At 44.2% G+C, this 25,024-nt stretch overlaps 1 protein-coding gene across 3 annotated transcripts in view; it reads left to right on the top strand.

The window, feature by feature from the left end:
* The window catches only part of INTS1 (integrator complex subunit 1), a 108,214-nt gene extending 84,287 nt beyond the window's left edge, over positions 1-23,927 (top strand). For all 3 annotated transcript variants that reach the window (XM_056536856.1, XM_056536857.1, XM_056536858.1), the window contains exons 37-49: positions 789-919; positions 2,472-2,559; positions 6,369-6,595; positions 6,833-6,956; positions 8,330-8,457; positions 10,255-10,447; positions 10,534-10,661; positions 12,666-12,778; positions 13,919-14,032; positions 16,996-17,066; positions 20,127-20,218; positions 21,674-21,783; positions 23,709-23,927. In XM_056536856.1, the coding sequence (XP_056392831.1) occupies positions 789-919; positions 2,472-2,559; positions 6,369-6,595; positions 6,833-6,956; positions 8,330-8,457; positions 10,255-10,447; positions 10,534-10,661; positions 12,666-12,778; positions 13,919-14,032; positions 16,996-17,066; positions 20,127-20,218; positions 21,674-21,783; positions 23,709-23,824 (1,635 nt within the window). In that variant the 3' untranslated portion in view covers positions 23,825-23,927. The remainder of the gene's footprint in view (positions 1-788; positions 920-2,471; positions 2,560-6,368; positions 6,596-6,832; positions 6,957-8,329; positions 8,458-10,254; positions 10,448-10,533; positions 10,662-12,665; positions 12,779-13,918; positions 14,033-16,995; positions 17,067-20,126; positions 20,219-21,673; positions 21,784-23,708) is intronic.
* The last annotated feature ends 1,097 nt before the right edge of the window (positions 23,928-25,024 follow it).

The following is a 25,024-nucleotide window of genomic DNA, read 5'->3' as shown; positions in this document are numbered from 1 at the left end:
TTTTTGCTGTTATTTTAGGGCACTCCTTGTGTCCTACTGTCCAACAGTTTTATGTTGCCAACATTTTTTCTTTATTATAACAGAAATCTGTCCAAGTACATGGCTGGTTTCTCAGTCTTTTTAGGGTGTATACACAAATGCATTAAGCCTCATATTGTAACTCTGTCCCATTTTAGTGTGTGAAAAACATCTGTAATAGGAGATTTTCTGCCAAGATTTGGCTTTGCTCCCATTAAAGGGGATGAACTAAATATTTATGTGTTTGGTACATTGGTACATCCATGGGGTATCTTCATTACAGTGCACTTTTGGAAACAGGAAAAAAAAAACATAGTTCTTGTATGCCTAGAATGGAGAATGCCCCCAAGTTTTCACCTAAGTCCATAGACAAAATGTTAGATGTGCTGGTGGATTTGCTATAAAAATGCATTGTAATACCTCTTTTTAAAGGAATACTGCAGCCATAGACCACTTATTCCCTATCTGCAGGATAGGGGATAACTGTCAGACCACTGGGACCCCTCCCCATCTCCTGTACGCCCATGTATCTCTATGGGAGAGACCGAAATGCAGCATTCGTTTTCCCCACCTCTCCCATAGAACTGAATGGAAGGGGCATGTCTGTCGACCTCTTAGTGAGGTTGACGTCATGAGCATTAGCCGCGTAGAGCCGGGGTAATGCCGGGTCCCCATACAGGACTATCCTGTCGATAGGGGATAAGTGTTTTATGGCTGCAGTACTCCTTTAAGTCTTTTGTGAGTTTAATCTTGTATATTGTGCCCTCCAGGTAAAGTCTCCCTCGGGGTCACAGTCTCCTTCCTTCCGACCCTACCTCCTGGCTCTTCTAACCCATCAGTCTAACTGGAGCACTTTACACCAGTGCATTAGCATCTTGCTGAGCAAACATCGAGAACAGAGGTGAATTGCTTATTTATGGATTTTTGCTGGTAACTTTGTTCAGAAATTAAGTTTAATGTTATATGTTGTGGCAGAATATTCAGTCTTATTTTACCAGAAAGGCAAACATTAATGGAGACAGCTAAAGGGGTATTCCAACAAACATTACTATGTTACCTTAGGGATTACTACCTTATTAGGAGCACTGGGGTCCTGTCTCCATATTGTGGCTTTTGAGACTGAAAACCTTGCTGCACAGGGGGAAATCAGGTGCATGCCACTGTTTTAGAGAAGAACTCTCTTAGAGTGAGTCTAATTGTAGCCTTGGGATGCGGTTACATTGTGACTTTGGCCACAGCTCAGGTTGCACAACCAAAGATCGCCATTTTGCGCTGCATGGTAGGTAATGAAAAGTTAAAGTAAATTGTAACTTATGTTACTCCCCAGGGCAGAGAGCAGCAGCAGAGACTATCTCCGTGACTACTTACCCTGGTTGCGGCAGCCTTTACAAACTATGATTTATCTGAAATGTCCCAGCATTTCAAACTAAACGCTGGTGACAGGTTCCCTTTAACCATGATGCAGCCAGCTTAGCATGGAGATCTATGGCTACTCAAGCTGTTTTGTGGCTAAAGTTGCCAGGTAGCCCTTGGCAATCATAGTAAAATCCCACTGTTGTTATATAAAACATGTGACCTCAAACATGGTGACATAATAATCTCAATATATTGACTTAGACAGAAAATGTTATTATTTCTTGCCCTGCATATAACAAACTGATCATCCCACCATAAAACAAGGCAAATTGTTTATAGGAATATAGGTTACTAACATTAGCAATTTAGTAGACCTGTGTACATAGTAGTAGACCTGTGTACATAGTGATATTAGTAACAGACTTATGTCATATAATAAGCCTTCGGTGAACATTGGTCTCATCACAGGCCTACATAATTGTCTTCTACAATACATACAACATACAGATTAAGTATCAAAATAGAGCCCCTAAGCTGTCTGGAATCAGCATGATACCACATCTTCAGCAGAGTAAAGAACTAAAGGAAAGTTACCTATTTTACTGCAGAAATGGATCTACGAGACACTAAATTGTCAGTGTATGTGTAACAAAAAGAATGTACAGGTGGCATGAACACACACAGCATGCAGGGTAGTCATGCTACTCGCAAGCTAGACCATAATCTGTAGGGCAATGCTTCCCAACCAGGGTGCCTCCAGCTGCTGCAAAACTACAACTCCCAGCATGCCCGGACAGCCAGAGGCTCTCCGGGCATGCTGGGAGTCGTAGTTTTGCAACAGCTGGAGGTGCCCTTGTTGGGATACACTGCTGTAGGGAGTTACATCTAAGCTTCATAATCTTTCGCAGACCTTAGATTAGACCAGTCCATTGCTGGGAGGCCGCCTGCAATATCAGGAAGCTTCTGGGTACAAGTACATTGTACAAGAACATTGCCCACTCTAGCTAGGTTCATCCACCTTAGTTGGTGCTGAACTGTACCAGTATTGTCATCTGTTGCTTAATTTTTTAATTTTGATTCTTGATATAACACATTAGGTTTGACCCATCAGCCTCTCTTGACTTCTTATGGGCTTGTGTTCATATCCCACGGATCTGGCAAGGAAGAGACCAGCGCACTCCACAGGTAAAAAATTGGAAATCTCTTCTGCAAACTCCACTATGACATTTTTCTCGAGCGCTTCATTGGGGGGACACGGGACCATGAGTATATGCTGTTTGCCGCTAGGAGGGCTGACACTAGGCAAAAAAACTAAAGAATGTCAGCTCCTCCCTGCAGGATATACCCACCTCCTTGCTCTGAGCAACTCTGTTTTATCTTAGTGTCAGCAGGAGGCAGACACAGGTCTGGAGCTCTCCTAGTTTTTTTTTTCCTAGTTTCAGCGTCTAGTTGGATTTTCTCTCCTTTTTTTGTTTTTTTCTAGTGTGGGGCTTCAGGAGCATGGCGCTAGGGGCACGGTGCATTGCTGAATGGGCCACTAACCCCTCCTTACTGCCAACCAGCGCCTGGTGGTGTACCCTGGGTCTGGGTTCCCCATTTGCCTCTGTTTGCCAGCCGGGTCTGGCTTAAGGTAGGTGGCCCATAGCTGGTTGAAGACTTCATGGGTGAGTATTTTCTATGTGTGTGAGGGTTTCCCCTCTCCCCCTCCCTCACTCCTCCATTACCCCACCATTCCCCTCCTGGGCCTCAGTTCTTCTACCATGGATGTTTTTGTTTGGTTTTTTTTTTTCTGGAGCGGGGAGGGTCTTTCTCAGGACATTAGGGGTTAACTCCCATTAGCACCCTCCGCTATCTAGCCTCTGACCTGTTTCATGCCTTGTGACTCATCTTTTCATCTGTAGCACGGCTCCAGTGTCATGCACGGGGGGCGCGTCCCTTAGTTTGTCTGTTCAGCCGGCTGTCTTCGGCCCGGGCTGTGGGCAGAGAACACATTGTACTCCGCGGCTCAGGCCTGACGGTGGCTCCGCTCACCGGGGCCTACATTGTTCCTGCGGCAGCGCTCAGTGCTGTGAGCACTGTGCTGCGGCCCTGCTGCTATGCGTGCCACATTGGTGTTCTCCCAGGAGGTGGCCTCCACATTGGGGCAGTCCTCCTTATGTTCGTCTCCTAGGGAGACTCTGGTGGGTCCACCCCCTTGCCATTCCCTACGGCCCTACTGTGGCCGTCCGGGTCGCCTTTCCTCCGCCTCATCCCCTGAGTCAGGCCGCGCGGGGTCCTCCCACCGCTCCTACTCCAGGCATCTCCGCAACTGGTCACCCTGTCTTCGTTCCTGGTCTCCGCACGTCCAGTACTCTCCCCAGGGGAGCTTGTGGACTCTGTTTCGGACCCTCCCTCTTACTCGGAAGAGACTTCCCGTATGTCAGATTTGGTGGACATTCTGGTGTCGGCAGTCAGAGACACCTTCCACCTGCAGGACCCAGGAACTTCAGGCGCGGTCCCTTCCACTGTGTTCGTCGGGCAACCCAAGTTTTCAGCACTCACACTGAATTTGACGAACTGTTAGAGGTGGCTTGGAAACATCCAGACAAACGCTTCCATGGGACTAAGAAGCTCTGTGCTCTCTTTCCCTTTCCTCAAGACCTGGTGGTGAAGTGGTCTTCTCCTCCTACGATAGACCCTCCTGTGTCGTGGCTGTCTAAATCCACTACCCTGCCGCTGGCAGACGCAGCCTCCTTTAAAGATCCCTCGGACAAGCATATCGAAAATTTGGCGAAATTCACTTTTGAGGCGGTGGGTTTGGCCTTGTCACCAGTCTTTGCTTCTACGTGGGTATCCAAAGCCCTCTCTGTTTGGGCTCTTCAATTGGGCCAGGGTATTTTAGCAGGTTCCTCCCCGGGCGATTTGGTGGATTTAGCTCAGCAAATTGCTAATGCCGGAGACTACCTCGGCTTGGCCTCCTTGTAGTCAGCTCGCTGCGCTGCCTTTGCCTCGGGCAACCTGGTGGCCCTTCAGCGCTCCATGTGGCTTAAGGCTTGGAATGATGATGCGGCCTCTAAGCGTTCCCTTACTGAACTTCCTTTCCTGGGGTCTTGTCTCTTTGGCAAATGCCTAAATGAGATCATCTTGGAGGCTACCGGCGGTCAAGAGTTCCCTCTTACCCCAGAATCGTCTGCGCCGTTCGGATTTGCATCGGCAGACTTCTTCCTTTCACCCCTTTCGCTTCTCCGACCGCCAGGACAAACCGGCGGCCTCACAGGCGTCCGGGACTCGCAAGCCTCCCACTGCCTGAGGGTGCGTCCCCATCAGAGTCTTCTCTTCTGGTGGGTGGTCGGCTATCCCTCTTTCGGGACATTTGACTGGCGCACTCCGTTTTTGAGCCTCCTGGTCAGGTTTCCCTTCGTTTCCTTTCCTTGAAGGTGGCTTTCCTTGTCGCAGTCAAGTCCATTCGCCGTTTGGCGTAATTGGCTGCCCTCTCTTGACGTTCACCTTTTCTGGTGCTTCACCAAGACAAGATGGTTCTTCGGCCGATACCTTCTTTTCAGTCCAAGGTCGTGACTTCCATTGACTTGAACGAGGAGATTGTGTTGCCTTCTTTCTGCCCGTCCCCTTCTCATCTGCGGGAGCACCAGCTTCACAAGCTGGACTTGGTTTGGGCGGTTGGGACCTATTTGTTATCTTTTCCTCCTTCTGGCCATGTGACTCTCTGTTTGTGCTTCCCGATGGGCGACGCACCGGCTCCTGTCTTCCAATGCCACTATCTCCTGGTGGATACACTCTGCCATTTCAGAGGCATATCGTTGCAAGGGTCAGGTACCCCCCTTTCGAGTGACGGCTCACTCCACCCGCGTGGTGGGGGCCTCCTGAGCGGTCAGCCACGGGGCTTAGGCTTTGCAGGTTTGTAAGGCGGCGGTCGTCTCTGCATACTTTTGCCAAGTATTACCGTGTTCATACCTTTGCGTCCTCCGACGTAGGCCTGGGCCGTAGGGTTTTGCAGGCAGCAGTTCAGCCATCCGCCTGATTTCTTTTCTGGTTGGCATGTTGGTCTTTCCCTCCCCAGGGACTGCTTTAGGACGTCCCATGGTCATGTGTCCCCAATGAAGCGCTTGAGAAAAGTAGATATTTGTACTTACCGTAAAATCTCTTTCTCTGAGCTTCTATTGGGGGACTGAGCCCCCGCCCATTGGTTTGTTTGGGGCCAGCCAGTTTCTGCCGCTGTGGTGCGGGTTTTTTTTTTTGTGGTTGGTCCCCTTCTTTTGTCTGGGATTTGTATGTATTTTTTTTTTTTTTTCGGACTGTTCTTGTTTCTTGGTCGGTTCTCCTTGTGCTTTGGGACTAACCTGAGTTGCTCAGAGCCAGGAGGCGGGTATATCCTGCCGGGAGGTGCCGACTTTCTTTAGTTTTTTTTCCCCTAGTGTCAGCCTCCTAGCGGCAAGCAGCATATACCCATGGTCCCGTGTCCCCCAATAGAAGCTCAGAGAAAGCGATTTTACAATGAGTACAAAAATCTACTTAAAGGTACTCCGATGGAAAAAATTTTTTTAAATCAACTGGTGCCAGAACATTAAACATATTTGTAAATTTCTTCTCTTTAAAACTTTTAATTCTTCCAGTACTTATCAGCTGCTGTATACTACAGAGAAAGTTATTTTCTTTTTGGATTTCTTTTTTTGTCTGTCCACATTGCTCTCTGCTGACACCTCTGTACATGTCAGGAACTGTCCAAAGCAGGAGCAAATCCCCATAGCAAACCTCTCCTGCTCTGGACAGTTCCTGGCATGGACAGAGGTGTCAGCAGAGAACACTGTTGTCAGACAGAAAGGAAATTCAAATAGAAAATAATTTCTTCTGTAGTATACAGCAGCTGATAAGCACTGGAAGGATTAAGATTTTTAAATAGAAGTAATTTACAAATCTGTTTAACTTTCTGGCACCAGTTGATCAGTTGATATAAAAAAAAACGGAGTACCCCTTTAATCCTTGTTTTCTTCCTACAGAAGGGCCGCGAGGAGTTTGTGCTGCAGCTAAAGGCATCTGAGCTCATTTGCCTTGTGGACCTTATTATAACAGAGTCAGAAACCAGAAGCCAGGGGTCCGAAGAAACCTCCTGCCCGCTGATCCAGTCTCGCCTGCCCCTACTTATTAACTGTTGCCATGGGAACCCGGAGAGCATCAGAAAGGTTATGGAGCATTTATCAAACTGTATAAAGCGGTGGGGAAACAGGTGAGGAGCCGGAGGCTTTATGGGGCATCACCCTCTGTAAACCTGAACATTATCACAATGCCTGTTCTTCTTCTGAGTATTATCATTCTACTTCACCAAAGCTGTGTAAGATTTTCTTTGGATTGTAGAGTTAAGCAGACACATTTGTTACCTGATCCTCTCAATAGAGTCTCTGTTATTACAAGCATGATCTTAAAGGTCAGTATAAATCCGCTAATGCACTGTTTATCTCTGCAGTTCTTTGGGGAAGCATTGCCGGGACTTTCTTCTGCAGCTTTATCTGCAGCTGCCAGAGATGATAACTCCAGTGCCGGAAATCTTACTGACCAGTGAAGGCACCACTGACAGCAGTACCTGTAAGGTAAGAAACTTATTTCCTTTTAGTCCTTAAAGGGGTACTCCCCTGAAAAACTTTTTTTTAAATCAACTGGTGCCAGAAAGTTAAACAAATTTGTAATTTACTTCTATTTAAAAATCTTAATCCTTTCAGTACTAAGCTGCTGTATGCTCCGCAGGAAGTTCTTTTCTTTTTGAATTTCCTTTCTGTCCGACCACAGTGCTCTCTGCTGACACCTCTGTCCATTTTAAGAACTGTCCGGAGCTATGGGGCTTTTCGCCTACTCTGCACTATTCCTAAAATGGACATTCTGTATACCGCTCACCTTAGGGTCTTAAACTGCACATATTGAAAATGTAGGGGCACAGCATGTGCAGTTAAGTGGGAACTCCAGTGGAAACAAGTGGAAAACAAATGTCTTCAAATCAACTGGTGGCAGAAAGTTATACGGATTTGTAAATTACTTCTATTTCAAAATCTTAATCCTTCCAGTACTTATCAGCTGCTGTATGCTCCAGAGGAAGCTGTGTAGTTCTTTCCAGTCTGACAACAGTGCTCTCTGCTGGCACCTCGGTCCATGTCAGGAACTGTCCAGATTAGAAGCAAATCTCCATAGAAAACCTATCCTACTCTGGACAGTCGCTGACACAGACAGGTGTCAGCAGAGAACACTGTGGTCAGACTGGGAAGAACTTTACAAATTTCTTTGTGGTATACAGCAGCTGTTAAGTACTGGAAGAGTTAAGGTTTTTAAATAGAAGTCATTTACAAATCTGTTTAACTTTCTGGCACCAGTTGATTGGAAAAAATATATATATATTTCCGTTGGAGTACCCCTTTAAGTACTTCTGACATGTCATGTCAAGATTGTTGAAATGATAGGTACACTTTAATATCCATTTCTGCATTTCTATGCCTTTACCATATACATTTTTTCATGTTTATGGCTACAATTGGAATTTTACAGTTTTTTTTTGCTATTTGTTGCATTATTACGTGTATTATAAAAAACTTCATTATAGAAAAGACACATGAAGACATAGCTAGAACATAAGTAATAATTAATTTTCATTTAGCTATTGAGATACTGCTGTGTATGTCAGATGCATAATTCATCAGTAATCCTAAATGCTGGCACAATTCCCATATTACCATTGTGGACTGTAGGGACAGACAGTTCAGTGTCATGTCCTAGCCTATCTCTGCCAGACATAAAGCACTTACACTTGGCTCCTTTGACCTCGCTATTGTACAGGTTAACAGATAATTCGGACTTTCCTGCTTCCTCCCCTTGGAGTGTGTACTGTTCACATTCTGCCTTCATTGTGTGCTTTTCTTCTGCTCTGAGAGGTTATTGCTGATTAACGTTCTTGCTCTCCCAACCCTGTTCCTGTCAGATGGACGGCCTTATACACCGCTTCATTACCCTTCTGGCCGACACCAGTGACTGCAAGGAGAGTCGAATGTCAGATGCCAATATGGCGTGCCGTAAGCTCGCTGTCGCACATCCCATCCTGCTGCTAAGGTACACAGTCTGCCGAGCCTAATGGTGACCATTAGAGATGAGCGAACTTACAGTAATTCGATTTGTCACAAACTTCTCGGCTCGGCATTTGAAGACTTTACCCTGCATAAATGAGTTCAGCGTTCAGGTGCTCTGGTGGGCTGTAAAAGGTGGATACAGTCCTAAGAGAGAGTCTCCTAGGACTGTATCCACCTTTTCCAGCCCACCGGAGCACCTGAAAGCTGAACTCATTTATGCAGGCTAAAGCCATCAACTGCCGAGCTGAGAAGTTCGTGACGAATCGAATTACTGGAAGTTTGCTCATCTCTAGTGACCATTCATTCCCTTCCATTGGGACCCTGGGATATTACTTGTAGGCACAAAATATGGTAAAATACCTGCACAACACATTGGGGATGACTTTGTTTTGCAGTGTTAAGTTTAGGCAGCATGTAGCTAGATCGGACAAGCAGAAACTGCTTCAAATTTATTACCTTGGCACATGATGTATGGTAAGTCTGGGGCATCCTACTAGACTTTTTAGAAACTTTTCTTTTATTTACACCATTTTATTTAGCAGGCCTACATTACATGAAGATTTTCTAGACACTTTTCAAAACTGTCTAGGAAAGGGCAAAAAGTCTCTAAAACACACAATAAACAATAAATCTGACTTGTTGACTATTTTTTTTGGTGCAATTCAAGACAAAATTATTTCACTTAGTAAATGTCCCCCAATGTGCATTAAAGGAAATCTGTCACCAGTGGCACTTGCACTAACCTGTCGGTACCGATGACAACGGTGCTTACCTTGTCCTGGTCTGTGACGGAGATCTCCTGTAATCTTCTCCGGTATCTTCGCTCCTTGCACCGGCTTTGGGCACGGGCGGAGCTTAATAACTTAACCGCTGCTGAGAGTAGCAGAAGCTTGGGGCATGGGTGGAGCTAAGTGATATCACCGCTGCCGCTCTCTGCTGGGTCCTGGGAACAGCAGTGGTTACGTCATTAAGCTCCGCCGGTGCCTCAAGCCGGTGCCCGGAGCGAAGATACCGGAAAAGATTACAGGAGATCCCTGCCACGGACCGGGACAAGGTAAGTACCGTTGTCATCAGTGTCACCTGCACTACCTATCGGTACCGACAGGTTAATGCTAGTGACACATTTCCTTTAACTTTTTCGCTATCCACAGGATAGGGGATAAGGGTGAGATTGAGCACTAGACCGCCGCCCTCCCCCCCCACTTTCCTTCTTTGTTTTGAATGAAGAAGCAGGTTGCTTACTGTTGGGTAGCGTTCTGGAGACTTGGCAGTCAGACTCCCTGAAATCTCACACTTCCCTGTGGATAGGGGATATGTTAATTTATAGTTACACTTTAGAATCCTATAATGATCCCAACTCTGTAGGGACACAACCTGTTGGCTCTATGGCCACCCACAGGGAGACTACAGCTGTAGTTCCCTGCATAGACATTAGACTGGAGTAGAATAAACAGGAAAAGGGCTGGAGAGATGAATTAGCACTACAGCCCCTTCATTCTGTGGATTAATAGGGTCACAGAGGTTGGATCCTCCGTGATCATGAAGTGATGGCATAGTCTGCTGCTATGGGAAATAATCCTTTAAGTTGTTATCTGTTTATGGGCAGTATGTGTTATAGAAAAGCCTACATCAGTGTTTCCCAACCAGTGTGCCTCCAGCTGTTGCAAAACTACAACTCCCAGCATTGCTGGGAGTTGTAGTTTTGCAACAGCTGGAGGCACACTGGTTGGGAAACACTGGCCTACTTGTATATAAACCTGTTGACCCTTGTCCTTTTTAGACATTTGCCAATGATTGCGGCTCTGCTACACGGCCGCGTGCACCTCAATTTCCATGAGTTTCGTCAGCAAAACCATCTCCCCTTGTTCACTCACGTCCTGGGAATTCTGGAGCTTCTTCAACCCCAAGTTTTTCACAGCGAGTATCAAGAAGCCTTGTGGGACTGTCTTATCTCGTTCATCAAACTTTTACAGGTATGCTACAGAGAATATAGATTCCTTGTCCTACTAATGTATAAGGAGCCAGCAGCTAATAAAATGATATTCTGTCTTCCATTCAGAATTACAGGAAATACTCCCGGCAGCTGGGCGGCTTTATCAGTAAGTTTGTACAGTTCATCCACAAGTACATCACATGTGACGCTCAGGCAGCTGTGTCTTTCCTGCAGAAACACTCGGATCCCCTTCAGTAAGTCATTTTGCCTGTGGTGTTGTCTGTGTATTTATTATTATCTGTCAAAATGTGTTCTGGTTCTCTGATATTCTGCAATGTCACTGGATCCTTGAAAGTTACAGTCTGTTGAATGCAGATTTATTTTATTTGGTTACCCTGTACTTTATTCTTCTGTACAGGGTCAGTACACCTCTCCAACCGTACATTTTGGATTGATGCAGTCTGGCATTCTCTACTCTTCTTAGATGACTTACGGCCACGGTTCTCCAGCTGTTGTGATACTCCCTTGCCGTAAAGGCGTTCTTGGAGAACACAGGTTGCAAAAAAGGCAATTTAAAGGGGTACTCTGCCCCTAGACATCTTATCCCCTATCCATAGGATAGGGGAGAAGATGTCTGATCACAGGGGGTCCCGATCTCTGTGCAGATCCTGGCATTCATTAAGAACGCTGGGTGCGGGCGGCAGGGGTTGTGACATCACGGCCACGCCCCTTGTGATGTCATGCTACGGCCCCTCAATGCAAGTCTATGGGAGGGGGCGTGACTGCATTGCTGTAATGATCCTGTACAGCAACCAGCGTAAATGTAAAAAATTATTTTTTTTTAACTCCAAAATTGCTGCTGTTTAGTCACATCACATGCTAGAAACTTTTAATATGGCCATTATACATAATTTTTCAAGTAGAATCAGCTGAACCCCTTTTTTGGGCATTTTGAAGTTTTTCCGATTAATCAATGAAATAATCGACAACTAATCGATTATTAAAATAATCGTTAGCTGCAGCCCTAATGTCATGCCCTTTTTTTCTCTAACTGAGCTCCTGCCTCAGGGTTTCTTTTCTTTAGGTCTAGCACAGTATGCAGAGTTACCTATTATAATGTAAAATGTATATTTGTACATTTATTATTTTCAAACAAGGAAAATACAGGTACCCAATAATATGCCAAAAAATGCATTAATAATAAGCATGACGAATAGAAATTCCACTTACACTTTTGCTGCTATGTTGTGTGGGGTGAGTCTTTACTGCAGTTCTGGCATTCTGTTAAAGGGGAACTCTGGTGGAAAACAAGTGGGAAATCAGCTGCTGTATACTTCAGAGAAAATTGTGTAGTTCTTTTCTGTTTGACCACAGTGCTCTCTGCTGACACCTCTGTCCGTGTCAGGAACTGACTAGGCTAGAAGAAAATCCCCATAACAAACCTATCCTGCTCTGAAAAGTTCCTGACAAAGGCAGAGGTGTCAGTAGAGAGCACTGTGGTCAGACTGGAAGTATATACTGTAGTATATCTGTAACATACAGCAGCTGATAAGTACTGGAAGGGTTAAGATTTGTAAATAGAATTCATTTACAAATTAGTATAACTTTCTGGTGCCAGTTGATTTAAAAACATTTTTTTCCACCAGAGTTCCCCTTTAAAGGATAGGGAAGAAGATGTCTGATCACGGGGGCCCACCGCTGGGACCCTCCGATCTCCCTGCAACACCCGGCGTTTGTTTAGAACGCCTGCTGCTGCACCAGAGGCTTGTGACGGCATGGTCACACCCCTCTCGTGATGTCACTAACCATGCCCCCTCCCCTAGACTTGCATTAAGAGGCAGGACTTGATGTTACAAGGGGGGTCCATGACGTTAGAGCCGCTTCGCTAGTCATCAGGCACGAAGCAAAGTTCGCTCCGTGCACCTGATGAGTGCAGTGCCGCAGGAGAGATGGGGGGGGGGGCTCCCAGCGGCACGACCCCATGATCAGACATCTTATGTCCTATCTTTTGGATAGAGGATAAGATGTCTAGGAGCGGAGTACCCCTTTAAGGATTTATGTGTTCCTAGAGCGTTATATGATTTATTAAGGATGTACAAAGATAAAAACAATTGGTAGGCAAGATAGGGGTAATTGTTGCAAAAAGGGAAACCCCCTGTCTTTTATTTCTTAGGCCCTGTGTGTCGTATTTTCAGGGAAGGCAGGATCAGCCATGTTACATTCTTTTAATAATGAGCTTATCGTATATTTCCTTACAGTGGTTTGTCATCTGAGAACAATGACCTTACAACCCTCAAGTCTCTCCTTGCTGGTCTGAGCTTGCCCAACAGAGGTGGAACTCTGGAGAAGAGTCCAGATGACGAGAAAGAAGGTATGTACAGTATCACTTACCCGCACATACCAATGTCTGCTATCAAGCTTAAGGATAAGCATATTCATATGATACAAAACTTGTTATGTGCGCAGAGATCCTATTAAGGCTCTCATTGAACAAAAAGGAAAGAGTGACTTCGACTGTACACAGATCTTGCTCAGCTTACTGGGCGACATTCACATGGTCCAGGGCAGGACCAAAACAGAGCCAAAAATTGGCATAAATAGCTACACTGAGATGTACACCAAGATACGGCAACATATTATGGTTGCAGAGGATTTATCTTCTGGGTCCCCCACCAATCCTGATAGTAAACCAGACACAGCACTATTTTAGCACTGTTTCTCCTTCTACATATTCCCTGTACAACAGCACCCTGGTCACAGAACTGTAACATGGGTTCATCCAATTGAATGTTGCCTCACTGAATTCCCTGTAGGGGACTTCAGTACTGCTATGCAGAGGAAAAACATTGGTAGATATTCTCAGTAGTGGTGGGGGTCTCCGAGATCAGACCTTTGCTGATTATAAATTGGTGGCATATTTTAGGAATATAATATCAGTTTAGAAGAGTTAATAAATAAAAAAAAAATAGAAAAAGTCTTCAGGTATCTCTGGGGTCCACCCTAAGACCCAAGACTGTCCCATAACACAGGAAACCTTGATCAGTAGATGACATCACTAGGTTTCTTGCTTAAAGTCAAGGGGAGGTTACAGGAACCAGATGAATGTCAAATGTGATCCAGTGAAAATCTAACTTTATTTAAGGCAGTTTCATAAAATATAGCAATACAAAAGAGCAAATACTACTGACAGTTATGTGTTTCAGGCCACTTAGGCCAGTGTTTCCCAACCAGGGTGCCTCCAGCTGTTGCAATTGTAGTTTTTCACCCTGGTTGGGAAACACTGACTTAGGCCCTTACTTATGACATAACAATGGCTTAAACGGGAAGTAAAATATCTAATTGTAGAGCACTATATAAAATGTATGCAACTTCTACAGAGACAACTATTTTATTCTTTACTTGGTTTATTATGATTTTATGCCATTAAATAGTTGTGCAGATTATATGACCATTACGAACCATTTAATATGACCATTACCACCATTTTCTTTTGTTCCTTACCTTGGTATAGATGAACCTGCTGCCGGTTCCCTTCCCCTGGTTAGCGTGTCTATGTTCACACCTTTAACTGCTGCTGAAATGGCTCCATACCTTAAAAGAATCTCCCGAAGTCACACAGTAGAGGGTAAGGATTCGGGTTTGGTTTCGAATTGTGCTAAAGACTAACCAAATACTTTATATAGTTTTACGAACAAAGAGTGAATGTGTTGTTCCAATAATCTAATGAATACTTCCAAACTGTGATCTGCAACCTGAAACACTCCAGCAATTTTAAATCTAATTATTTGAGTGGCTTTCCGGGCATGCTGGGAGTTGTAGTTTTAAAACAGCTACTAAGCAACAGATTGCACAGTTCTAAGGTGAGCAGTACCCTGCAGCATATTCCATTAACAGTATCATACAAAGGAGCTATCATTCCACCTCTGGCAATCCTCTGTATGAAGGGACTGCTGTGCTTGTGTGAGTGCTGTAGCCTCCTCAATGTTTACTTTGGCTTATACTGGGCACTATATGTAGCAGCATTGCAAGGTGCTGCAGTGTTATCCATACTGAGATTGCAGCCAATGCAAAGATTAAAGAAGCTGCAGCACTTGATCTAGTGCTATGACCCCTTATAAAGGAAATATGCAGCCATAACAACTTATCCCCTGTCTGATCGCGGGGGGGGGGGGTCCGACCGCTGGAATCCCTGAGATCTCTTGCATGGGTCCCCGGCTCTGCCGCGCAAGAGGCATGCCGGCCGCAGCATGACGCCATGGCCAACACGCTTCCTCCATGTAGTTCTGTGGGAGAGGCGGGGAGGCAGCGTTAATGCCTTCCCACCTCTCCCATAGAGCTGTATGCGGAGCGGGCGTACCGCCGACCTCACTGAGGTCGACGCTACGTGCGTTAGCCACTCTCACAGAGCAGCAATGCCAGGGCCCGTTTGGGAAATTCGGGAGGGGGGTCCTGTGGATAGGGGATAAGTTATGGCCACCGTTGTCCTTTAAACAGCTTTATGGTGTGGGTATAGACAGTCAGACCTGTACAGAAGTAATATAAATAGCCCATCTGGAAGCCATCAATTCTTAAAGGTTGGATAGCTTGGTTTAATCTAACATCTGTCTGTAGACCCCATACACATTAGGTCAATACCGCCAAAACCATCATTATGGCTATATCAAGATTTTGTTGTTAAATTATTTTATTTTTATTTTTTTTCCCTTTATGAGACAAGCAGAGCAACAATGGTAAATAAAGTATATGACAAAAGCCTTTCTTTAACCCTGCCATGTATTGTGTGAGATAAGGATGTGTAGCCTTACAGCCTATGAAGAAGTAACTAAAAATGTACACAGTCCTCAAGTTAATTTAAAAATACTAGAATATATATAGCTATATATATATATATTTATAGATAGATAGACAGATAGATATAAAAGGAGGTTGACTGCAGCACACAAGCGTATCCAATATAGAGTTCTAGCTTTATTCCATAGATACAATGACTACGTTTCTGTGGTCTCACACCACCATTGTCATGACTTGACAATGGTGGTGTGAGACCACAGAAACGTAGTCATTGTATCTATGGAATAAAGCTGCAACTTTTTATTGGATACGCTGGTGTGCTGCAGTCAACCTCCTTTTTTTTATCTACCTTGTTGGACCCAAGACCTGGGCCCTTCCGACTGACTTGCACCCACTACTTTTTCTACTCTGGAGTGCTGCTCCTTCCTATTTGTGTGTGTGTGTGTGTGTGTGTGTATATATATTTGTGTAATTACATTTAATACCTAATTATGCAGAAATGGACATATATTATGATCTCTTTAAAATTAATGAAATAATGTAAAGTAAAAGAATATATGGTCAAAAAGAAAAATATATCTATAAGTAGACTAGACTAGACTAGTATACATAATCTGCTGGCCAGACACTGGTTATATAACAAATTACAGATCTGTTAAAAATAGAATAGATCATTGTTACCCAACCAGGGTGCCTCCAGCTGTTGCAAAACTAAAACTCCCAGCATGCCTGTATATGTTTGTCCATACATATATCTAATCTCTGGGTTTTGACAGATCTGAAAAATACTGTTGTTTATTATCTTTTTCTTTTTCCCCTATATATTTTAATGTCACATTATTATTATGGTTACTTTAACACTCTGCTTCCCAACCAGGTTGCCTCCAGCGGTTACAAAACTACAACTCCCAGCATGCCCGGACAGCCGTTGGCTGTCCGCGCATGCTGGGAGATGTAGTTTTGCAACAGCTGGAGGCACCCTGGTTGGGAAGCACTGCTATAACATATGTCCATTTCTGCATAATTAGGTATTTTACTTTGTATTGCTAAAAGTGTTATTGCTTTTTAAAAATATTTTGCTATATTATGCGGTATTCTAGTATTTCTAAACACACTTAAGGACTGTCTACATTTTTCTTCTTTTATGATCATTACCACCTGCTGTGATGTTAGAGATGAACCTGTACCTTAAGATGTTGTTGTTCAGAGATGGATCTAGCTCTTATTTCTGGCAATTGTTGCCTTTTATACTTCAGACGGACGCAGATTGGCTTGAAGATGCATTCGGTAATACATGGCTGCATTTTGGTCACCCACAGGGCTAGAAAACACTTCTGATATCTCAGAACCTTTGGTGGAACGCCACAGTCTGCATTTATTAGAGGAAGTTTAGAAAGAGCCAAATATAATTAGAGAATTCCCACAAGCGGCACATAAGAAACATCTTAGATCCAATGGTTTTTTTTTCCCCCTTATTTATTTAATGCACCTCAGTTCCATTGCTGATAATTCTATGTCCACTGCCGCGTCCGCCTGCAATCTGATCAGTTTTAGAAAGCCAAAGCATTGCCCGAGGCAGCGTGAGTCGTGCAGAGCTGGCAGCTGGGCCCCTTCTCCCAGGATCCATGCCGATCTGTCATCACACTTCATTCTCTCTGCAAAATGAATTGCTTGATAGAAAGACTGTGATCTATCCCAGCCTCCGATTGTGTCCTGCTGACCCAGCTTCTCCCCGGCGTGGGCTTGTGATGGATTTAAGTTGATGTCTTTTAGACTTTTGTTTCCTTTTTCTTCCAGACATCCTGCAGGTCCTGAGCGACATAGATGAAATGTCCATGCGTAGGCCTGAAATCCTCTCCTTCTTTGCTGTGAGTATGTCCTGGCACTCCAACCGTGAAGGATGTAGATAAACGCGCAGTGTCGCGCTGTATGATTTAGCGCTTTTCGCTTATTTATCTGACAAGATGCATCCTCTCTGTATTAAGAACTATATCCAAGTGATTATGCTGATTTTACCTACATGTGTGATGAATGCAGTTACCGTATTTTTCGTCCTATAGGACGCACCGGCGTATAAGACGCACCCAATTTTTAGGGGCAAAATCTAAAAAAATTAAGATTTTGAACCCAATAGTGGTCTTCAACCTGTGGACCTCCAGATGTTGCAAAACTACAACTCCCAGCATGCCCGGACAGCCGTTGGCTGTCCGGGCATGCTGGGAGTTGTAGTTTTGCAACATCTGGACGTCCGCAGATTGAAGACCACTGCATAGGAGGTAATACTCACGTGTCCCCGCCGCTCCGGACCCGTCACCGCTGCCCTGGATGTCGCTCCATCGCTGTCGCCGTGTCCCCATCGCTCTGGGACGTCTCTGCTGCCGGCCGGGTATCCTTGCTCTCCGTCGCCGCCATCACGTCGTTACGCACGCCGACGCACGTACGCGACGACATAATGACAAGGAAGGAGAGCGCCGGCATACAGGGGATCCCTGAACGGAGAAGACACCGAGGAGGCAGGTAAGGTCCCCCCCCGGTGTCCTGTAAGCACTAACCCGGCTATTCAGTCGGGCTGTTCGGGACCGCCGCGATTTCACCAAACAGCCCGACTGAACAGCCGGGTTAGTGTCACTTTCCCTTCAGACGCGGTGGTCAGCTTTGATCGCCGCGTCTGAAGGGTTAATACAGGGCATCACTGCGATCGGTGATGTCCTGTAGTAGCCGCGGGTCCCGGCCATTGATGGCCGCAGGGACCGCCGTGATAGGGGTGTATTCGCCGTATAAGACGCACAGACTTTTTCCCCCCAGTTTTGGGGAAGAAAAAGTGCGTCTTATACGGCGAAAAATACGGTATATATGAAATAATCTAGATCCCATTTTAGGGTTTCCATTGCATGCTGTATTACCGTACCCCTCTATTACCATACAAAGGCAAAGCAGCCTTCACAAGTGTTCTGTGTCTGCCACCCAGCATGCTAGAAACATTTGTATGGCATTTTACTTTTCTGTGTAAATCTCTTTGCGGACAGCCCGTAATAAAGACATGCACTTGCATCATTGAGAAAGCTTACAGCCAAGAAGGAAAATTCCGGCACTGCACGATCAGCAACAGATCACATTTCATATGGCAGCGGAATAGCCACACTCGATCAACACCAGTGGGCCATATAGGTGGTACTAAACAATGCAGAGTAGCAAATATGACAACGAAGAGAGGAAAAAAAAAAAGTGGCACTCACCAAGTTCAGGAAAATTTATCTTAAATCTTCTTAAAAAGCACACGCAACAAGATTACAGCAGGTTATGTTATGTGTTCGGAGAACGCCCCTGCCATCTGTACCATATCCTGCTGTAATCTTGTCATGGGCTTTTTAAGAAAATTGAAGATTATTCGCCTGAATGTGGTGAGTGCCACTTTTTATTTCCTCTTTTCATTGTCATCATTGGAAAAGCTGTCTAATCTCCTGGCAAGTGTCCAGGAGGCGAGCTCTACTCCTTAGGTGCCCTGGACTCTCTCAGCAATGATTGACAGCTCTAGCAGTCTCCTGATTGCGCAAGAGTTGTCAATCATATCAGATAGGTGCAGCCAGGGAACTCAATACACCTAATAAGAATAGTCTGCCTTCTGGTCACTTGCCATGGTGGTCGCTGGGAGAGTGAACAATGTTTTTCTCAGTCATGCAGGTTGTTTGATGGTGACACCAGATAGGGATGTATTGGGCTGACAGCAGTTTGGATGACTGCTTTAATAGAGAAATGCAGCACAAAACTTTTGTGCCTGGGCTGCAAAAACAAAAAAAGAAACCTTAACTCACCTTCCTACGTTCTCCCGTTGTGTCGGTATCGGCGTCTCGTTTCTTGCACTGCTCAGCTCTCTGCTTCTTGCACGGAACATCACACTGCAGTCAGCGTATTGCCGGCCACAGCGATGTCCTGCAACGGCTGGTGATAGGCTGAGCGCACTGTCATGTAGGTAGCTCAGGCCCCGCCTTCTCCCTGCTGCCCGGGCTCCTTACATCACTAACTGCAGTGTGACGTTCCGAGCCTAAGAAGCAGGGACCCAAGCAGCGCCGGAGGAACGGGATGCCAATACCGGCGCAACAGGGGAACATAGGAAGGTGAGTAAAATTTTTTTTTTTTTCTTTTTCTTTTTTTAGATTTGCAGCCCGAGCACAGGGGAAGTTAAAAGTTTTGCGCTGCATTTCTCCCTTAAACTCCATTGATATATCTCAGAACATGGCACAGATTACTAGTCATGAATTTATCAGGTCTCTGCATTATTACTTTAAAATGCCATAGGAAGACATCTAAAGGGGGTTGTTTAAACAATAAAACTCCTTTTTAAATGAGTTTTCTTATGAAGAGATGCCCTTTCATATGCTCAGTAATAGCACTTTGGCATCATAGATTGGGGGCTGACCCTTCTCTATGTGAGAACAGAAAGCTGCTTTGTGACACAGACCCATGCATTCCATGGTTAGCCATTCACGTGAATGGCCAGCATGCATATTAAATGAATAGGGAGGCAAGTTATAGGTTATCAACATGGTCAGCTTCTATTTACAAACAGTTATCTTTACGGTTAAAGCAGTAAATGTCTTTACGTGAGGACAAAACTCCAACTGATTACATGTCATTGATCTACCATCTGCACATCAGGATTGCAGTGGTTGTGCGGAAGCCTTTTGTGTTAGTAACAGGAATACAATAGTGCCGGCCTGTGAAGTGAGCAGTGTGTAATTTCCTAAACCTTCCAGTATTCCTGGTGGGCCTGGTTTCTCTTATTCACACAGCAGGGGATGCTGCCATCTTGTCGACTTGTCTATGATCTTATGAACTCAGTATGGGGAAGAATCGATGCCGTGCCCAGTGTGCTTTCTTTATTGAAGATCTAGTAAGAGTCGCATGCCTCTTCTTTCTCCTTTTCGCAGAGTGATTTCCAGAGGCTTATGAGCTCCTCGGAGGAATCGTGTCGCAATCAGGCCTTCACCCTGGCTTTACGCGCCATTCAGTGTAATCCCAGGTGAGATTCGCAGCTTTGTCTTTGGAGGTAGCTTTTGCTTCACATTTAGTCTTATTGTTTTATTTAGCTCTGGTGTGTACAGAAGTCTTGGGTTACAGTAACATGTGGTCAGCATATTATTGCTCGAATGCTGAACCCGAAGCTTTACAGCAATACAATGGGGCATGTACATCAATAAAATGTGGGTCAATTTCTACATGATGTACAAAAATGATACACACTCTTAGAAAACCCTTCTGCAATATGTACCTGGTGTAGGCTGGTGAACATTTTATCTTCTACATACTCATTGGACACGTGTATGACCGCATTAGGCCACACTGAGGACTTTCATCTACATTTAAGTTATACGGAAATGGCATTTAGGAGCATGCTTTTTCATTGACCTTTTTCATTGACCTGATGGGTTATCCAGGAAAAATTTTATATATATATATATATATATATATATATATATATATATATATATATATATATAAATATATCAACTGACTCCAGAAAGTTAAACAGATTTTTAAATTACTTCTATTAAAAAGTCTTAATCCTTTCAGTACTCTTGAGCTGCTGAAGTTAAGTTGTTCTTTTCTGTCTAAGTGCTCTCTGATGACACGTGTCTCGGGAACTGTCCAGAGTAGAAGCAAATGCTTATAACAAACCTCTTCTACTCTGTGCAGTTCCTGAGACAAGTAGAGATGTCAGCAGAGAGCACTGTTGCCAGACAGAAAAGAACAACTCCACTTCAGCAGCTGATAATTATTGGAAGGATTAATATTTTTTAATAGAAGTAATTTACAAATCTGGAGCCAGTTGAGATATATATATATATATATATATATATATATATATATATATATATATATATAAGCTTTTAAGCTTTTTGAAGAGACCAAGTAGCCAAAGGGTATTCAGTGCACAGACCCTCTATTTCTGTATTCCTTCATAGAGTTGCGTGGAATAGCAGAGCACAGTGTGTCCTGTCCCATTTAGCTGGTCCCGAATGTGCTGTTTTATGTATGTGCACTGGCCCCCCACTTGGTTAGTGTTAACACCATACAGCACCACAACTCCCAACCAGGGTGCCTCCAGCCATTGCAAAACTACAACTCCCAGCATGCCCGGACAGCCTTTGGCTGTCCGGGCATGCTGGGAGTTGTAGTTTTGCAACAGCTGGAGGCACCCTGGTTGGTAAAAACACTGCCTTATGGAAATATAGCAACATTTACATCATTGCATTAGCCATATGTGAATCATCTTAAAGGGGTTATCCAGGAATAGAAAAAAAGCCTCACACCTGTCCTCGGGTTATGTGTGGTATTGCAACTTGGCTTTATTCATTTAAATTGAACTTTGCTGCAATGCCACACACAGCCTGAAGGCAGGTGTGGTGCAGTTTTCTTTCTCTAATCATGGATAACCACTTTAACTAATTGTTCTGACTCTCTTTTGTGTGTACAGTATTGCTTCAGACTTCCTGCCTACCTTCATGTATTGCTTGGGCAGCCGAGATTTCGAAGTAGTCCAGACAGCGCTAAGGAATCTGCCCGAGTACACACTGCTCTGCCAAGGTGAGTTCTGCTTATAGTAATAATCTAATCTATCTTTAAAAAATGCCATCAATTTATGATCATGGATGTCTGACCTCTGGGATCCCCCCACCAGTGCTGAGGATGAAGGGGCTGCTGCACAGATTCAGAGCTGTGGCTTCATAGCTTTTCCCTGTACACCAGCACCCAGACCACCCTCCATGCAGGTGAACTGCAGCACAGCTTTACTATAGTGCCGAATCTGTGCAGTGGCCCTTTCATTTTCAGGACTCGTGATGGTCCCAGCATTGGACCCCTATCGATCATAGTACTAGTTATGCACCATCATTTAATGAGGATGGGACAGACTCTTTAAAGTATGGGGTGGAAATAAAACTTATATACTGTGCTGTACCTTGTACCTGAGCTTGACACAAGGATCCTGTTCTGTGAATTGTCATGCTCTGCTCCTTATAACTGTGTCATTCTTGGCCAGTGTTTTATGTAATAATTACATTACTAATACTGAATACAGCTGTGTCAGAAATACAAATATATAAGGAGCCATTTTAGGATAGATGGGTAATTTTTATTTATTTACTCAGTTCTCCCTGGATCTCAAACATGGTTAAAATGATACCCTAAGCAAAAGTTCACTTTTTAAATGTATGCAAGTAGAGATAAGCGAACTTACAGTAAATTTGATTCGTCACGAACTTTTCGGCTCGTTCCTAGGAGACTCTTTCCTAGGACTGTATCCACCTTTTCCAGCCCACTGGAGCACCTGAAGGCTGAACTACTTTACGCAGGATAAGTCATCAACTGCCGAGCCGAGAAGTTCGTGACTAATCGAATTTACTGTAAATTCGCTCATCTCTATATGCAAGTGTTTAACAAAGACTTTCTTATTACAAATTGTGCATGCATTCTGAGATAATAGAGCCTCTCATCCCTTCTGGAAGTAGTGTAGGGCAGTGTTTCCCAAACAGGGTGCCTCATGCTGGGAGTTGTAGTTTTTCAACACCTTGAGGCACCCTGGTTCGGAAACACTGGTGTAGGGCATCACAGCGCCGCTCTGTGGCGCTGTCAGTGAGTGAGTAACATCATTCCTCTTCAAGCCCGCCCTGCTGCTGAGATGATTTATCAGAATAAAGAGAGCTGAGCTGCAGGGCTCTTAAAGGGGTACTCCGGTTGAAAACCTTTTTTTTTTTTTTTTAAATCAACTGGTGCCAGAAAGTTAAACAAATTTGTAAATTACTTCTATTAAAAAAAAATCTTAACCCTTCCAGTACTTTTAGCAGCTGTATGCTACAGAGGAAATTCTTTTCTTTTTTTAATTTCTTTTTTGTGTTGTCCACAGTGCTCTCTGCTGACACCTGGTGCCCGAATCAGGAACTGTCCAGAGCAGGAGAAAATTCTCATTTGCAAACCTATGCTGCTCTGGACAGTTCCTGACACGGACAGAGGTGTCAGCAGAGAGCACTGTGGACAAGACAAAAAAGAAATTCAAAAAGAAAAGAATTTCCTCTGTAGCATACAGCCGCTAAAAAGTACTTGAAGGGTAAAGAGTTACATTTACAAATCTGTTTAACTTTCTGGCACCAATTGATTTAAAAAAATGCTTTCCACCGGAGTACCCCTTGCTGACACCGAACGTGATGTCACCGCTTTGCTCTCACTGACTTAGCGCTGCGGGGAATGCCAGGTCTTGTAGTTTTGGGCAGCGCATGTCGAGCTGCCCATTACAGGAAGTAAAGGGACTGCAGGAAAATGGGCTAAAGAGGTGCAGAAGCCATGTCTTGGGTCTTATAAAGACATGGACAGCCCTAACTACACCTCCAGAACTATTTTATTTATTTATTTTGCCCTATGCCTGATAACCCCCCTAATGAACGCCCAATTAATATTTTTAAGGAAACGGATATACTTGGTAACCTGCTTGTAAATAAATGATTCTGTCTCCACAGAGCACGCAGCCATACTTCTGCACCGAGCCTTCCTGGTAGGGATGTATGGACAGATGGACACTAGCCCACAGATTTCCGAAGCATTAAAGCTCCTTCACATGGAAGCCATTGTGTAAAAACAGAAATAAGACCCTTTTCAAAGTGGATGAGAACAGTGATGTAATGACAGCTTATTGTTATGTAATTATTTTTTTATATTAAAATAATTTCTAACTGGAACGCAGGAATCTATTAGCGTTTATACAGTAGTGTACGGAGAATACAGTCAACCTTAAAGGGAACCTATTAACACTTTTATGCTGTCTGAACTACAAGTTGTTGAAGCGGTCCCTAGCGCCGTCTCCCTTCCCCACAAACCTTTATTGACTGATCTCATTTTGTTTGGATACAGGAAGAGATTTTTCTATCAAGCTTGGTAGGGCAGGGAGAAGCCATTAAGGACCATCCATTCAACAAACAACCACTCCATCCATTCACCAAACAAGGACTAGTTTCACAGTTTAAAATGTCATGATCAGTGAAGATTTATTATTCCATAGTGTAGTACAAGGACTCGTTTCGGCATGGGAGCCTTCCTCAGCTGTCTGCCATAGGCAGACAGCTGAGGAAGGCTCCCATGCCGAAACGCGTCCTTGTACTACACTAGGGCATAATTCATCTTCACTGTGCATCACTGGTGAGTGCTGGGTATCATCTACCTGTGGCTCGTGCACCACCGCAGATTCCATGGAAGTGCCAACATATCCCTATATTAAGATGTCATGCTGGCAACAAAAGAACAAACTTCATGCATATGCTGCCCTTGATGGGTTTCATTCCAGGACTCTAGTGTTACAAGGCAACAGTGTTTACCATGGAGCCACATAACTGCCTAATGATCTTTTTATTTAATTTTTTTATTTTACTATCAATATATTTATTTTTTGTCATTTCAATTTTTTTTGTTATTTTATACATTTTTATTTCCAACAAGACATAATATTACATATATATATAAAACACTCCAACATTGTCTACCCTTTATATTACCCCAACCTCCCAGTCTCGTAGGGGTGGGGGGGGGGGGGGACTAAACAAAACACAACTCAGTTTGGCCACTTATTCCAAATTTTTGAAAAATTTTTATATCCATTTTTGAGCCCATACTTTTCCACTTTTCGTAGAACTTAACTTGATTGAATAATCCAATCCATTGTACTACATCCTATTGATCTTAATTCATACCTGAAGAATCTCTCTGACAATGTCCCTGGCGAGACCAGTGACCAGGACGTTTCAGCTTGGAGGGTTCACTGAAAACACATCGCACATTGTAT

This window comes from Hyla sarda, chromosome 8 (assembly GCF_029499605.1).
Source record: "Hyla sarda isolate aHylSar1 chromosome 8, aHylSar1.hap1, whole genome shotgun sequence".
Classification (NCBI taxonomy): Eukaryota; Metazoa; Chordata; class Amphibia; order Anura; family Hylidae; genus Hyla; species Hyla sarda.
The sequence above is the reverse complement of the archived record's forward strand: the minus strand, read 5'-3'. Positions and strand labels throughout refer to the sequence as shown.